Source organism: Anopheles stephensi, chromosome 3 (assembly GCF_013141755.1).
Source record: "Anopheles stephensi strain Indian chromosome 3, UCI_ANSTEP_V1.0, whole genome shotgun sequence".
Taxonomy (NCBI): Eukaryota; Metazoa; Arthropoda; class Insecta; order Diptera; family Culicidae; genus Anopheles; species Anopheles stephensi.
Window position 1 is genome coordinate 16,863,924 of NC_050203.1, and position 18,016 is coordinate 16,881,939.

At 45.1% G+C, this 18,016-nt stretch overlaps 1 protein-coding gene across 15 annotated transcripts in view; it reads right to left on the bottom strand.

Annotated features, from left to right (window-relative positions):
• Nucleotides 1–18,016, bottom strand: part of LOC118512692 (ADP-ribosylation factor 6) — a 33,322-nt gene that overhangs the window by 3,213 nt on the left and 12,093 nt on the right. For all 15 annotated transcript variants that reach the window (XM_036057494.1, XM_036057486.1, XM_036057493.1 and 12 more), the window contains 3 exons: nucleotides 532–842; nucleotides 281–436; nucleotides 57–203 (listed from right to left, as the gene is read on the bottom strand). In XM_036057494.1, coding sequence (XP_035913387.1) covers nucleotides 57–203; nucleotides 281–436; nucleotides 532–613 — 385 coding nt within the window. In that variant the 5' untranslated portion in view covers nucleotides 614–842. The remainder of the gene's footprint in view (nucleotides 1–56; nucleotides 204–280; nucleotides 437–531; nucleotides 843–18,016) is intronic.

The following is an 18,016-nucleotide window of genomic DNA, read 5'->3' on the forward strand; positions in this document are numbered from 1 at the left end:
TTTATTCTCTTGAGGGCATATATGAAATCCATCTCATTGCAAAACTGCAGACTCACCTTCTGGCAGGTCTTGCTTGTTGGCGAATATCAGTATGATCGCGTCCCGCATTTCGCGATCGTTTATTATCCGATGCAGCTCCTGCCGCGCTTCATCTATCCGATCGCGATCCGCACAATCTACCACGAAAATTAATCCTTGCGTACCTGGAACACAGCAAGTAGAAAAATGAAATGGAATGAGATCAGAATGGGCCTTTTCGGTGGTGAAAAACGCTTCCTACCCGTGTAGTAGTGCCTCCAGAGTGGTCGAATTTTATCCTGCCCACCAACGTCCCACACGTTGAATTTGACGTTCTTATACGTTACGGTTTCTACGTTAAAGCCGACGGTTGGAATTGTGGTTACCGATTGACCTAACTTTAGCTTATACAGTATGGCTGAAACGAAAGAAGCAAGGGGTAACGATACGATTTGCTTTTCCTTTGCAACCCTTCGGCTGGAATTGGGTGCAACCACACACACACACACATACTTGTTTTGCCGGCAGCATCTAGACCGAGCATCAGGATTCGCATTTCCTTGTTGCCGAATATTTTCGACAGCAGCTTCCCCATCTTGGCGTATCGGGAGAGGTTTGCGTTGTCGGTGTGTAAAGGGGGCTTCCCGATAAGGTAAGAAGCTTATGATGCTTGTGCGCTGTTGATTTACCACCCGATGCACACGTCGTCTATTCCGACACGTCCCTTGCCTGCCTGACTGCCACAGCGCCCCTTCAGTGCACCATCTCGGGCACCATATTCCGTGTTGATGTTGGTGTGTAGTAATGTTGTTCTGGAATTGCAACTGGAATGATGGCAAAGAAAAATAATCCTATGTTATTGGACGGGCAAAAACTTTGGGCAGTGCAAATGGGGATGGTTCAGTGGAAATCGATTTTTAAACAGCATCCGACATGCAAACCACAACGAATGGAGCAACGCTAGCTGCTGCTAGAGATGTACCATCATCCCCTATCTTCCACAACCAATGACCACACACACGGTTCTGTCTGAAGTGTTGGGTTAAAAGTTTTCCAAGCGGTGAATGCCGGCGACTAGTAGACCACCAACCGGGCTTTTGGATGAGGGGAACCGTGCACAAGGAATGATTGAATGACGATTGAACAAGCACAGCTTAATTAGAGATTAGGTAGAGAGCGTTTAGGATTATTCATCATTTAGGAGCGATTGTGGACTGGTGGATGCGTTTAAAAAAATGGACTGATTTTCACGATTTTTCATCCGATGACCCTGTGGCCAGGCGATTTATCGTCTTCTGTATTATAGTATGGTATGTATAGAGTGTGAGTTTTATCTCTCACTTAAGAAATTGGCAATAGAGAGGCACATGCTGAACACCAGAGTTAAAATTGCCACAACTTTAGCTCGTCCGATGGGTTAATCGTTGTGAAACTCGGATCCAGGTGCCTGAGCATCGCTCCCAAAGGTGAAGATTATCCTGGACAAGATGAAGTTTGTTATAAAATCTTGTCGTACATGTCCAAGTCCGAGAGGAAGAAATCCATGCAATAAATAATTCTAATGATCAGATGACGATAACATCTCTTTAGAATTCCGGTCTCAAACTTCAGACTTCAGGGACTTCCCGACTCAGTCAGGAGACTCCGGTGTTGCTTCATCTGTGACCAACAGCAATTTTTGGGCAAATCTCTATCGAAAAACTTTATCCGAACAGAGACTACGAGATAGCAACTGACTGTAAGGACCCAGGGAGAGAGTTAACAAATTGCGAAGATTCCAGCTAACGTCCAAAGCACCGATCCGAAAGCAAGATAGAATAGCATTTTTGGAGAATAGTTTTCAGGTTTGGGATTCAATCAATATAGCTATCCGTACTAATAAGGAAAGTTAAGGAATGAAAAGGCAACCCAAGTTCCGACCCGATCATCGATAACGTTTTTCAATCAATTACACAGCTAATAACATTTTCATCATACTCTTCACGTACACAACCCTCCTCATTCTGTTCCCATTAATTGAATTCATAAAACCAACGCAAATGTTCGCCTCGCGTCCCTTTAGCATCGACAGCCCACACACACATCAGGGTCTCCGTTTCCGTCTCCATCACACCACCAGTCATGGAATGTCGATTATTGAGTGTACATTTTTTTTATCATAATCCCGACAATAATGCAACGGGGTTCACGCCGGTTTCCATTCGTTACACAACTCCCGCCCAGCTCAGCTCGTCTTTTTTTTTGGTGGAACGCCCTCTGAAAGGTTAAAGTCGATTTATGATATTTACTTCCGTTATCATCAGTATCGGCAGCATTTTAGCATAACGAGAGTAAACCAAGCTCCCCCCCTCGAGCCGGGCATGGTTTGGAGCGTGGAACATATTTTTGCATAAAAGTAAATATTACATCCGTCTAGATTGTTGTTGCTCCTTTCCGGTACGCCACCCATATTGAACCTGAAATTGAATGAAAAGTTCTCTTTTTGGATCTTTCAGGATGACAATTTTTGGCTGGCAATTTTGAGAAAGCGTTTGCCTTTTTTAAAGTTACATAAATGCAACGGTTTGAAGAGAAGAAAAGAAACGCTTTGGAGGCAGAGCACTGCAGCAAGCAGCACGGCAATAATCCCTAACCGTGGGAGTTTCGAGAGCTTTCCAACAAACCAACCAACTACAAAAGCAGAGCATTAAAATAGTTTATCAGCATAATGAAGCACCTAAGCAGTGGATAGTAGCGTTTACGGTGAAACTTCCTCCGAATGCGTAAAAAATCGGAGTTTACACCGGTGACGTACTTGTGCCTTGTGGTGTGCCTGGTGCATTTTGTGCAATCGCTTCCGCGTATTTGGAGTGGTATGCGAGCACAACCTTTTCCTTCTTTCCTGCTTGATGTAGATACAAACGGAGAGAGGAAAAAAGACCCCCCACCAAAGCCCAGTGTGAACAGTTCAAAATTCATTCACAAATTGCTCAGTTGAAGCAGACGACGGCATTGGCTCTCTCGCCCATATCTTCCGATCGTTCACACGATCGCCGTCTCGACGGAAGGAAATAACAACTACAGACAACAACAAAAATCCCTGCAAAATCCCTCGAATACTTCACTGTGTCGATAAGTTATGCTTTCCGCGTAGTGCTTCGCCAATCCCGTGATTGTCGGTCGGAGTGGCTGACAACTATTCGACGGGCCTGTATCATGATGTAACGGATGGCCGATCGAGCGTCGAGACGGGTCGATGATGATGTAAGTACCGACAAGTAGTATTAACCAGTGGACACAACACCCAGAAGAGTAGCATCGAAACATGGAACTCGCTTCCTATGTAGTAGAAATATAGATTAACTGCATTTTTTTCCGGATGCTTACAGTTGCGTTGCCCCATCCAGTGTGGAATGTCCCACACTGTACGCGAGAGCTTCCTGCTGATTAATTAACCGGGCTTTTTTCTATCATCCTTCCCATTACATCTGGCCCTGGCCGAGTGGCATTGGGGCCGATCGGGAAAGGGGATCGGAGGGGTAGGAGAAGGATGGCAGAAGAATTATTAACCTAACACACGTCAACCATCTCAATGACATGGACACGAACGAGACCCCAACCGTTACACAGACCTGCCCCCCAGCGCTGAGGATGGAGCAGTGTCGTCGATGATAGCTGCACGCACATCGGCTGCACCCACCCGAGAATCGCTTGTCACAGCAGCATTGCCACATGTGTGGGGAAACACACACTTTAAGTTGCTGATCACGAACCCGACCATCGGGGAGGCACAGAAATACCAAGAATCGCACACCGACCAGTTCCCAGCAATCGTTATGCTACAACCGAACAATGCAGCCGAACACGTGACCGTAACAGTAACGCGCAAACGAAACCAGTAGACAGAAGGGGGAGTTGAATTATGTTCTTTGGTGAAGAACTTGAAGTAACTTTTCCTATGCTTTCATCACTGTTAAAGTAAGCTTCACCACAGGCTTAGAATTGTTTAGCTTGCTTAATTCCTAATTCTTTGTCCCTTTAAAGGAGCCTGGATGGGGGTTTTCCAATGGAGCATAGAGACTAGCTCTAGTCTTCCCAGCCATCATCACCCTTTTCTTTTAGTCCAATTAAAAAAGAAAAAATATTGATTTAGTACCATCGTAGTACCACCAACGCGCTAAAAACCCCAAGCGAGAAGCTTTTCCAGGTCATTGGAACCCGATGCCTTTGTCCTTTGCATGGAGGATGGAGGTGGTCTCTCTACTGTTGCAGTTCCTATCGCACTTCCATTGCATTGGCTAGACACACACCACTCACGCCTTCAAGGGTCGGGTGTCGTCGTGATGCTGCCGGTGCTGCCTTCCCAAAAGCGACACCATTAACACGTGCGGTGAGAGTTGATGGTTTTAGTGCTCATGTGCAGGGTGGTGTAGGGCGTTATGCCAGTCGCTAGACACAGTGGCGGGTGCATCGAGCAAAGTCGCGACTTTTTATCCCACTCCTACTTCAATGCTCAACTAGATAGGTGGCACGTTCTTTGGCACTGGACTTTATTGATCTAATTTTTTCTCCTGCGCGACCAGCGTTCCAGTCAGACTCTGCTTCGGCTGAGCATTAGTTAGAGGAAGATAAAAAATAGGGATGAGTTTTATAAATTATACCATAAGAAATAAATATGACACTACTTAGAATCCAGCATCAGGAGAAATGATCTTGTGCTAAATCCAGCCTCGTCTGGGATTGGGGTTTAAACTGTTCCAGCTCATTTTTAACAATCTCCATGTACACCCAAAGCAGACGAGATAATTTAGCAGAAATGAAATATATTGGTCAAGAACATCAACACCCCACGCAGCTGGATCACATTACTGGACACCAAACTGTAGCAGCAGCAGCCGAAGCAACCGCACCGGCAGTTTACACCAGGGTTGTCCATTTGCCACCGAAAAACATGTAAAGCGAAACAGTAATAAAATTAAAGCTTTATTACATCATCATCGTCATCATCATCATTTGCAAGGCTGACACCCACTGCGCTCTACATTCGCATCATCTTATCCCCACGAGCGTCCAAATGGCATTACAGAAGAAGCTGATGGGATCCCAGGATACGAATCATACTTTTCAGAGACACGGCTGGACAAACTCCTAGAGGGGCCATTTTGTATTTGGGTCCTCACAGTTCTGGTGGCGGGGGACGAGAGTTTTTTTTTATAATTCCATTCGGTAGCATTTACCTTAAATTAACTTTCTGTTTTCCTTGTTGTGCCCACGGCCGGATTAAGTCTCCCAAAGTGGGGAGTGCTCGCTTAGAAGAAATTACTTCAAAATTATGATTATAAGATGACGTTTAATGTCTGCCAAATTCTAATAAATATCGTAAGTAGAGCAATCTCTCCCCGGCGTTGGGCAGGAAGAACCCCCTTCACACACACAGGATGATTTAGATGATTCTCGTATCGAATAACTGTCCCCGCGGCTGGTCTGGTCTGGTGGCCCTTCCCCTCGTTCAATACACCACACCGCCGAACATGTTGTTGGTCGTCTTTTGTAGTGTCAATCAAATCGAATAATCTAATTTCCGGGCACCGCACCCGGGGGTGGGCCACCCATTATTCTACGGTGGGCTTCCCATCAACAATTCTACCGACACACGAGCTCCCTCGAGGTCTGTCCTACCCCCCTCCAATCCAATCCCCCCTTTGTGTTGACAACTGTCTGTGCATGTGTTGTTCTGCTGCACACGAACATCATCATCATAATATATGCTTCTCTTGAGATCGGAAGCTTTATGAAGGGCGACCAGGGCCTGATTTACTATCCGCGCGCACCAAGAACGATGACTGAGACGTGATAGAGTGTCGCTGCACTGTACCGTCGTGCACTAGTTATAAATAATGCAGCGCAGCTTGTCTAGCGGGAGGGAAACAATGTACAAGAAGTTCAGAACAGTGCTTGTAACAGTCAAAGAAGAATCCCGTTTTATAAAAATCTTTCAGCACTGTTTGTCGAAGAAGAGAGAAGAAGACAGTCTGCTCACACGAAGCTAATCCAATTTGTGTGGCTGAATTGGATGATTGCAGCGACAACCGGTCTTCTGTGCTACGAACAACTTCATCTTCAATTGACTTTGCACTCTAGCTCTGAGGGTCCGTCGCTTTGGAGGCTGATTGAGATCTATTAATTTACCCCCAAAAGAGGGCAGCTCTGCTAAGTATTTGGCAAGTTAAGTAATTATACCTTTACTGGTAAAATATTTACGGACCAGAGTCGTTAAAACCTTGCGGGTTGTAAAGACAAACTTCGCTCGAACGAAATCCCTCAATCGCACGATATTTAACTCTCAAATCTAATTTGTGGAAGTCTGATTTTCCAACTACCCCACGGGTAATTACAGAACAAGCAGTCCAGCGCCCCAAAATAAACTCGCGGATGGTAAAGTTTGGGTTCGTGAAGTTGCCTGCCTGCCTGCAAGCATATCGATAGCTGTCTGTTAGCCAACAACGCTTTTGCACTTCGTACTTCAACTCGACCGTAAAACGTATAATTTTTCCCAGTACACTTCAAACTTTGCTCACCTGTTTGAGCTTATTTTTTGCAGCCTCGAGCTACTGCACCGGGAGCATCGCTAGATAAAACAAGTAACATGTAACAACAAATCCTTCACAGGAAGTGGAGCATCCTCCTGTCACAATTGTAAGGTACCATGGGCTCGTTCCAAGAAGAGTGAAAATTTCCTCCCCCCCCCCCCCCCCCCCACGACAGAAGTAGAAGGCATGAAACGCGCAAGGATACGAAGAACAAGGAGCTACATAAATATTAGCTTTCACTCGGCTATTTCTAGGGATCATGATATCTAAAGCCTGGCCGTGTTATTTTTTTGGGTGGCGCAGAAAAGAAAATACAGAGGTGGAAAGCTACCAGATGGAATTGAAACCAGCCCAGACATTCACACACACACACACACATTACGAGAAAATTGCGAAAAGCTTCCATCTCCTAAAGTTTGCCCGATGAAAAGCCGACTCCTCTCGAAAGGCTTGCCCTCGAATCAGCTCCACCGACCAAAAACCGGGGCTTCCTCGTATTTCCCTTGAGAGAGAGAGAGAAGAGGATAGACGGCTCTTTATTGCTTGCCAATTCGTCCCGGGTTCGACGGCCAACGTTGGAACGAAACACACACCCACGGTGGGATAAAAATAGGTCCCAGGTCCCATCCCCACCGTCCAATTTAACATCGTTTTACTGACCCTTCAAAGAATTTGCTGTAATAAGCGATAAGTAGGATGGAGTTGCCGTTGCCCAATTCGGGGTTTTTTTCCTCCTCTTTACCAGAGATTCGAAAATATCTCTTTTGCTTCAAACTTCAACTCTACCACTCAAAATCTACCAGAACAAGCTGTGGTAAATCAAGGACATCATCGTCCGGGGGTAATGTCTACCGAGCCCACCAGCATCATCATGATCGGCCGGCCGGACTGGAAATTAATCATGTGCTTCAGGGAAAACCGAAACGGTTTCCGATCAAACAAGGGACCTCCTGCGCCCTTACTTAGACTCCCAGCCATCCTTTATCCGGTTTTCCGGCCAACAACATTCCAAGGGCGATGGTTTTCGATCCAGATATTTTATGCACAGTGGCGCGGCGTGTGGTTCGTGTGGTTTTGTTTGATTTTTCAACACACATCGGGCGCACACACCCCAAACAAACTCTCCGGATCCGTTTGCATTCGCCCTCCTGTCCACCATCATAAAACATCACCGGGGGTATATAATAATAACGATCGATGGCGAACATTACCCCCACCCCCCGGGAAGCTAGTCCGTCCGTCCCAGGGACAGCAATAAAGCAGGGAGCGAATGAGAAAACGATACCAGTAGGTAGAAGACACAGACCACCACCCCCCCCCATCATATCAGTGTTCCGGGGGGGTTCAAAAAGCCTTTCCGGTTCCTGTGGTCCGTTGCACACGAGGGAGCACAGAGTGGGGGAGAGAGAGAGAGAGAAACAGAACCAAAATCGATGGTTTTATTGAAAGCGGGACTTTGATACTTTCGTCACAAAACCACACAAAACGGGAACTCGTCGTGCGCGCACCCACCACTCTTCTAAAGGTCACGCATTAAAGCGACAAACGAAATTTGAGGAACATAACGTCGGAAACACAAACTCATCGAGCAAACACGGAGCAACACCGAATGGTTTTTCGATTGGTTCTGCCGGATATGGGAAGCACAGAAACGGCACAGAAATAAATCAATTTTTCCAGGAGCGATAAATTCCACCACCGGCCTCGGTAGTGTGCCAGAGCATCAGTAACAACACCAGCGCTTCGGACGGAAATATGCTGCAATCGAACCGCCGTCAACTTGAAACCGTAGTTGAGTTGCGTCGCGAGAACCGCAAAAAGTGAAACCAATAAAAGACAAATAGCGTTTACGTTGTTCCGGTTGCAATTTGCGCCGAGTCGGGGAACCAAAAAAAAAACAAATTCTGCACAATTATTTCAAGTATGATTGTTGTGCCTTGCCCTGCCATTACTAAGAAGCTGGTGCTGGCGGGCGATATAATGACTGCAAAGCTGATAAGAGAGCAGCAGCAGTAGCAGCGCCAGTTTATGAGCATGCGGCAGCACATATCTTTGGGGAGCAATTTTATTTCTTTACCATTAAAATACACACTGTTATCACGTGCACGTGATGGGTGCTAATTTATTCATAAATGAAATGTTTCAACAGAACCATGCGTCTGCCCCATCAACCGTTCTGCCCAAGGCGAGGACGAGACTTTTCGCCATAAAGTCAGTGAGCGCCTTTTGCCAGTCCAAAAGGAAGTTTTTGAAGGGCCACCGTTGTCTGGTGGGATTGTAGCACTGTTAACGTTAAACTCCTGTATAAATAAGGTGATTTTGCTTAAGCTAGTTTTCGGTTAGGGGTTTGAGATGATTTTCCAAGACTAACAACATGGTAGAGAAGGGCAGATAGTAGCATGGTATTACAACATCAGTTGATTTCAAAATGTTATCTTTAGGGAATGGTTCTCTGAGGATATTACAATTGCAAGATTTCTGTTCACATTTTAATCCTTTTAATTTCGCTAGACGAACCTTGATTACTTACAATGGTTTTCGCCATTGAAGAGTCTCCACTCAAAACACCTGTTACGACAACGGACGAAGCTGGGACTTCATAGGACATTTATAGTCGCAGCACCCAGTATCACGCCTCTCAGACATGCACTCTGTCCAAAACTGACGAATTTGCTCTTAGCTCTTAGAGAAAAAGCTCAAAGGGATTTTTGACCTCTTTAAAATGATGATGTCTTCAATGCTGTAAGGTAATCATGTACTGAGAATGGCACCGGACAACCCAGCCCATAAAGTCTTTTCCAGGCCGTTCCACATGGACAGAGGCGTCGTGATAGGCCAAAAAAGATGTGGAGTAATGGCTTTGATCTGTCCACTTGAATCTGAGAACTATCTCCTACATTTGATCTCTTTCTGAAAAAGATAACTCATCCTGTCTTGTCGATTTCATGTGCTGCCAATGCTTAAAATGTTGTTATTAGTATGAAATCATCTGCAACTCTCTATGAATGACTCAACCCCAAACACTTTCAATCCGTCAAGCCGCCCATTAGAAAACGTTCCTCCGAAAAGCATATTTTCACGAGTTGATCACCGAGCACACGTTGGTCAGCGTGCCGATGGTGTGATGGTAAAGTGATAATTAGATGCCTTCGTGTGTGCCTTTCTCATAAGCATCCTCCCTCGCGCACGTTCGCGTTGATGATGGATGCGTTTCACATGAACATTCAACTGGCCTGCAAAAGTGATACTAATTTCTCCTTGCGTCTGGAGCCACACGCATGCAAACTCGTGCCGCTCGGTTTTACCCAGCCAGAGCGCAAGCACAGTAGCGTCTAATTAACGACATCATCATCGTCAGACAGTTTGGTAAAGGTCCTGTCACTACTGTTCATGGGTGCGCACATACGAGAGCAGTGTGAGCGTGAATAAATGTAACATGACACAGACCACACAGCCCCCATCACCCACATGTGCTGGGCGTATGTGGTGGGCCACTAGCGATACATGGAAAATTAGTTGCAGATGGATGCTACCTGGCGCGCAGGTAGTGATGAAGCTGTAACGCTTCACTAGCACTCTAAATAGTTCCATTCGTAGGTTGGGAGTAGATCTAAAAAGCTAATCAAAAGTTCGGTTATCTATTTTTTTAACTTGATTCATTTTTCCGACAAAATGTGTAATCAAAAAAATTCTCGCCAGAATCACATGATGAACAATCTAACTGCGTGGAAAATTGCCAATCAAATGGAAATTCCACTGCGGTTTCGTCCACAGTAAAACACAAACCAACTGCCACCTTTCAAGCTCTGGCTCTGGCACACACAATTGGTCACGGCGGAAAGTACCCACACGCATGATTAATCAACTAAACGCAACGACATTTGGCAGAATGTAGAGAGAAAAAAAACGGAAACATAAAAACAGACAACAGCAACACCAGCACTCAAACGTACAAGCGTGCATGATTGTGAATAACTTCATAAGAGCGAAAGAAGCAGAAAGAAGAAAAAAAACACTGTAAAACATAAACAAACACACCATCGCGGGAGAAGAATGGCGCAGGGGAGAAGGACAAAACACCAGAGCAGATAAGAAGCAACACCCCTGAGCTGCAGCAGCATAAGTGTGGGGCGGGAGGGGAATGATAAAACATTCCATTTTCACCCATTTCATATTCACTTAATTTGCCGGCGATGCGGAAAAATACCGGCCCAGTGGAAAAGTGAGAACTCGTGAATGAAAAAAAACCAGCCCCAGCCCCAGCCCCGTGGAAATGTGCGAAGGGCGAATGATCTGCTGCTGTGGCCTAAACATACTGAACGAACACACACAAACGGTGTACGTGCCTTTCCGCTGTGTGTGATCGTGTTTCCGGTTGCAGTACGGGTGGGTTGTTGGAGGATCGTTTTGTTTGAGGGGGAGAGAAAAGCGTGGCTAAGCATCTGGTTACATTAGACACAAACACAGACACACACAGAGGGCGAAACGCACGGTTCAATTTCAATATTTGATCAAGCGTTTCCAAACTGAATGCAAATGGATGGGTGGTGACCGAAGACGAACTGGGACGGCGTGGCTTTTGCTAATGTTACAGTGCTTAATTGTTTGAGAATTGGACGCGGCATATGCCAAATGGCATTTAATGTAATGTTGAGGTGGATTGTTTGACGCGTTTTTGGGAACTTTTTGTTAACAGAAACTTACAGCTAAGAGGGTCGTAGAAGCATAAAACGATGTTTTAAAAGGAAAATCTATTTTAAAACAACTTGTAAGTGGTTTATAGCATAAAAAAGAAGGTATAATAAATAAGATCAGCTGAAAAAAATTATAATCAATAAGAAAAACAAACAATAACCTCAGGAACACATTAAATAAAATGATAAGAAAAAATAAAATGAGTCGATGAAAGAACTATTGTAGCTTTTCTACAGTCTTCAATGCTTCTAATTCAAATATGTATAATTTAAATGACAAAATTAATTGGCTTAGTAAATTTTAAATGCATCAAACGTTCAAATAAAACAAATTAACAGTTTTTTGTTATCAAAACACACAAACTTCAGCTTATTATAAGTCTATACTATTTTTATAACTATTTCTTGAATATTTCTAAGTCAAATTTCTATGCTCCAGAAGGGTTAAAAATAAAGTTTTCATAATAATATTTAAACATTTTAAACTATCAAATCGAATAAATTGTAGTTATTCGGTCAGGCTGATTTTTAGGCAAACAGATTTTATATATAACGCAATCAAAACGCTTCCCTACCTTAAATAAATATTTCATTTTATAAACATGATAACTACGGACCTCCTCCAAACGAATGGTTTCCCAAATATTCCTCTAGCGGCTCAGAAGCAAAGGTGGGCCCCCGGCCGGCCAGCCACCGGTACGAAAAATAGCCGAAAATTGCGAGTTCATTGCCACTCGTGCAGCCCCAAAAAACTTGTGGCCAGTGGCTAAGAAGCAGCTTAACAGTTCAATGAACTGAAATCGAATGGATTATCGTCGGTTCCACATGTTGCGCGTCTTGGGTTAAACGTCTTCATATTGCGAAGAATGTTCGCTGCTTCTTTGAAAGAAGCGGTAGCAAAAGCTGGGTAACAACAAGATCGCCATATTTTATTCATTAATTGCAAGCTTCTTTTTGCATTTTTAAGAAGAGAAAAAAATGAGTAAGATTTCGAAGCAATCTTGTAAGTTGCTGTAATTTTGTTTTTCCCAATAAAAAAAAAATCAAACATACAAGAGCAAACTATATACACAGAGTGATAACAAAACTTGGCGTGTAAATTGTTTTACAACCATCGATAGTTTTGCAGTTTGCCGAGTGCACTTGTTCGCGCGCCACACCACACACGACGCCGCTGGTTGGAAAGTGTTACATGCGGACAGCACACAGCCACCACCATCTCATTTCTACCATCATCATCCCCCCCGGGCTGAACGGTGAGAGTGACTTTCATTCAAGTTTTGATACCGCACCACGGCAAGGAAAACAAGAAGATGCTGCACCGTTGGAGGAAAGTTGCGAACTATAATTCATGGCGTATCTGCAACCAAAGCCGGTTCGAGCGATGGCTACGACACATTCACTACGGTCGATTTTGCTGAGGTTGCTGCTTCTGCTCGTTGGGGTATCGCAGGCAAGCAAGCAAAAAAACTCTGCGCACGAAAATAGGTCAACCCAGCGAGCTTCTTCTCACCGTCCTGTCTGCTCCCTTTGTGTTTGCTTTCTTTCACTTCGGAAGTCACATTCCAACGGTTGTAGTTGTGCTTAATTGAGAAAAATCCTACCCACAAGCGCTGGAAAAGGGCTGCATACATCATTGTGACAGTGCTAACATACTTTTCACAGACGAATATCCAGCACAGGAAGCATGTTCACTTTATTGTTCATCATTATCACCACCAAACGTATTGTGCGATCATTAGTTAGTGAGAAGGAGAAGCATAAACTCTTCCCACTTGTTCTTTCAATACTGACACTCTAACGGAGTCCAGCGATCTTGAAGAAATCTCCTTCCCGCTTTCATCGGTTTGTTAACCTTTATCTCATCTGTGAAGAGATGCTTCCGCAGCGCGTAGGAGAAGCCTCAAAACGGAGCTTCAGATATTCGGTTCTACCGAAACAGAAGAACCAAATCGGGAAATAACGGCATCTTATTTGCATTCCATAAGAGCTGGCAACCGAACAAAATGGAACTCCCCAAAAAAGCTCATCCAAAAGCGCTGAAGAGCTCCAGCCGAAAAGCGACATCGATTAGTATCGAAAACCCGGGAAAGAGAAACTTTATTTCGGGCCAAGCGAATATATCTGACATCCCCACAGTTCAGAAGTTTGAAGTCCTGCTTCAATCGTACCATCCTTCCAGTCATCTTCCGATTCCAAGAAATGTGATCTTCGTAACCGTGGAGCTTAGAAACCCCAAAAAAACCTTCAACAGCATCATCATCATCATCATCATCGTCTTCCGGGGAATATTTGCTTCATGGTCACTTGACCCAAAACAACAAAAAAAAACTTCTAGCCAAACCTAATCCCGCCGCTTCTGCGGATAGGAACAAAACGAGTACGTTTACTCATCGCCGATCTTCAAATAATCTTCTACGAACGTTCCCCGCACAACTACACCACGCCTCACAAGGTAAAAGGAAACACACACACACACACACAAAACCCCCACCCGGACAACGGCGCCAGGAAATGGGACAAAATAGAAAGACATATTTGGGGTGTCTGTCCTACCGTGCAATCCTTCTCCAACTCCGCTCCCCCGACGATGATCGTGGATAGCTTTCGTAAGCCAAAGGGGGAAAAAAGCGAACGGACCGAGATGAACTTGAGCTGGCGAGAGAGCAAAAAGGCGGTCAAATCTAACCCGTTCTGTTTGCGGACACTCGTATGGACGAAATTCCGTGGATACACCAGTTCGAAAAACCAGTTCTCCGGCAGGGGTTGGTTTAAGGTGGAGATTTTTTTTTTTGGGAAGAACTGACCAGTGAGCGTTTGATTCTTTTTTTGTTTGCCGTTGTCCGAAACATGTTCGATGAAATTGAGGACATCTTCTGATGAAGTTCTGATGCATTTCTTCAGGGGGGTTTTTAAACCCAAAATTTAGGTCATATGAGGCATGGTTGGTAGTTGAAGATAATACTAGAGTTGCATTAAACGTTGACATATCTGGACCAAACAGTGAATCAATAATTTATGTCAGAAATGGACTAGCATCCAGCAAAGCAATAAATATCGCACTTTATACACTCACGTGTCAGAATGAATGTACTCCCTCTGCTTTGACATGAAGCTTTGCACATGCACACATGGAAATTACTCCATCTCTCTGGTTGCGTGTCTAGCGTCAAAGTGGATCACTACAAATCCCCAACATTATTCCCACAATATAAATTTGTAATCCCCACAAAGTCCCGGCCGAGCGACTCGATGCACCACACTGCTGCACATCAACGAAACAAGCTCTCCAAACAGCAAGCGCGTTTGTTGCTTCACTTCAGGCTAAGCAGCCAATTGCGACAAGTACCCACTCGCCGTCGCCCGGCCCCCCCGCCCGCCCGACCGTGGCCAGAGTCGCATATTTCAGTGGCAAAAGAAAGATTACAGAGTTAAAAATAGCTCATCCATTGAAACGGCCGCACTCGGGCCCCGTGTACTCAAGCGAACGATAAACTATTTAAGAAATATGTTTCAATTGTGTGTGTGTGTGTGGTTGGGCTGCTTGGGAGACCGGAGACCCCGAGCAACAACAACACAGCATTCCGTCGTCACCCCACACCCAAACTGTCATCAGCTCAATCACTGTCCCGGCTGCTCCGGAGGATCACACAGGCAGGCAGGCAAGCGGTCGGTCCACAAAGCACTCGCAAGAGCAGCAGGAAGCGGATAAGCATGCGTCAGATTGCACAAATTATCGTGATTTGCATATTTTCCCAACGCTGAAGCTCTGAGCTCAAGAGACTCGCGCGGGGAATTTTACTACCACTAGGCATGATCTTCACCATCCCTCTTGACACCGTTTTCATACAGACGTTCCCGATCTTAGCGATTTTTCTTTCCCCTTCTTTCGACAATCATTCCTTTTTTTTTTTCTCGCCCATTCTCTACTATTCTACGACTCCCGCGACTAGGTAAAAAGAAACCTGCATCCGATGAATCATCAACCAGCCCACCGAGATCGAGAGGGTCTTCTCCTCACACCCGGGGCGAACACATATAAACCTAATGACGAATGGATATCAACGCGGGAAAAGGAACGAGTTTATAGGCATGTTTTATTCATTTTTCATCACCTCCACAGACGGGCGGCGGTCTGGGTGGACAGCGACAACAATATGTCACTGCAATATGCTACCGGTGTCTATATACTGTGCGTCCACCACCGGTAAGGTTCGGTGTGACCGTCTTCGAGAGCGAGGTCTCCGCCACCTTCACGATCGAGTTCACGATCAAGTTCGACCGGTCGCACACAACACACCGATGTATTGCTGCCAACCCCCGTTCCATATCCGGAGGCACGGCTCCAGAAACCGAGCGAGCAGCAACACAAAATCATTAACCGTGAAGGAAACAACGATTTTTTGTGGGCAGTAATGGTGAGCTGTTGGGTGGGTGTGTTGCATGGCAGGACAGGTCGTTGACATTTAACGTGGCTGGGACGAACGGACACAAATCAATATGTTACACCCGGTAGTTATTGTTGGTCGCAACCCTTCCAACAACGCGTTGGAAATTTTTAACCTTATTTGTAACCAATTTTTGAGTTTTAACTCAAACAAAAACCAATCTATTTTAGTTTGAAAAATCTTCTTCTTCCTTGACACTACAACCTTGAAACGGGGTCTCGACCTGACATTTCTGGCTTTCTGTGACATGGTTTTACCCGTAGTAAAGTAGTCAGCCCTGCGTACGGGGAGGCGGTCTAGGTGGGATGTGAACACCGGTCCTGCCGTGTGAAGACCGGTGCCGCTGACAAATAATTTTTTTTTTATTCATAAAGAACGGCCTGGCCGTATTGCTAACAAATAAAATTAATCAATTTTAATATTTCTTCATTTTCAGCATTTGCATTTAATTTAAGTTAAGAAAAACCCAAAACAAAAATACATACACATAAAAAACGCCAATCATGGCGCGGCGCATTAAATAATGTTTATAAAAATCGATCCATATCATTCCAATCATCCTTCAATACACCCCCCAACCCTCCCCCCGAAGCGGCATAAAGTAAACACTGTTGCCCCACGAATTACGCTTTACCTTCCCCCTAAAACATTAAATCGACCCGTTTCCCATCAAGCTCTGGCTTCCCCCCGTCTGCCAACGGGCCAGCATAAAACAAACAAGAAATAGCAAACGATTCCGTCCAACAGGAGCAAACCAAAAAAAAAAACGCGTGGTCCAGTGAGATGTAAACACATGGTGTAACAATACGAAATGGCATTCGGTGCGGTGGTTAAACTATGTTTATGTGCTACATCGTTACAGTTGGTGGTGGGCGCAGCCCGTTACAAAATAAAACCACCCACCCACCGGGATTGGGTGTGAAAATCGATACGGCATTAAAAGCCGCCTTGGAAAACCCCTTTCGAAGGTGTCGAAAATAGTGGTTTGGTTGTGTTGTGGAGAGCATAGCTTGCGTTTACTTTCGCCCAAATTTTTCCCCCACCGGCGGGTGATGAGGGAAGGAAATGATGTTTGCCTTCGTGTGGCCCTGACCTTGCTTTTTCCTTGGGCCATTGCTATGGGCGATCCAGAACACAGTAGAATTTTATGGAAATGCAGTATTGCTAGACAGTGAAAAGCGTAATCGGCTTATCCTTGATTCGCGGGCAAGGAAGCAGCCTAATAATTTAAGAGATGAACATAAATTTCTATACAAGAGAGAGTGAGAAGTCCTTTTATTTATGCAAACCGATTCACACAACATCCATAGCAAAAGGGAATTACAGTACAGCGGAAACTAATTATCCTACTGACGCGGGTATGTTCACACGAGACAAGTGCCTGTTTGGTGGAAATGAGAATAAGCTCATTGCAAGCATGCACGCGTACTCATCACACACGGATACAGCAGGGCTTCAAACAATAAAACCACAACACGGCCACGGGAAAGGCAACACACAACAACCGCAACAACATCGCTTCTGTTGACTTGACCCAGTTCGCTGGAGGAAAAGTCCGTTTGATGTTGTCAGCTGCAGGGCGAAAGCATGCAAGCGAGAGAGAGAGAAAGAAAAAACGGCGACAGGAAAAACCAACACCAGACTAGAAGGAGGAACACACATCATCAATCTAAAGCCACGGCCACACACACACAGTCAACTGCTGCACGTGTAGCGAAAAGATCACTATCAATGAACAGGATTATTTATGTCGCACGGTCACACCTTCCCCACAGGTCCAACCCAACCCGTGTGTTTTTCTTAGTGTGACACTGTGGCAAAATCGATTTTCCCTTCCGACCACATGACGACTAAGGGGAGGCTTTCGGCTTTAGACGTTTTACTACAAGTGCATCACATTTCCTTTCGGTGCATGCACGAATGTGCATTCAACCACGAGCCAATGTCACGGGGCTGGAGTCTCCGGATTCCCTATTGAATTAAGAACCTTACGAGGGGGTAAAGTGGGGGAGAAGAGGCCTTGGATAGGGTAAGGATACACAAACAAATACTCTTCGAGGTCAGTTGGAAGGACGGACGGACCACTGTTACGATCGTTTAAAGTTTAACCAACCTCCAAACGACCATAACTTATTCAGACCGAGTTGTTGACCGACCGGCACCCACTCCAAACGAGCAGTGTTGCTGACTAGCCTGTTGAAATGTGTCCAGAGAGAAATGGATGTGCAAGTTCGAAGAAAGAAGGGCTCTAATTAAATTTCTGATCAACTATCGCACACAAGGCATA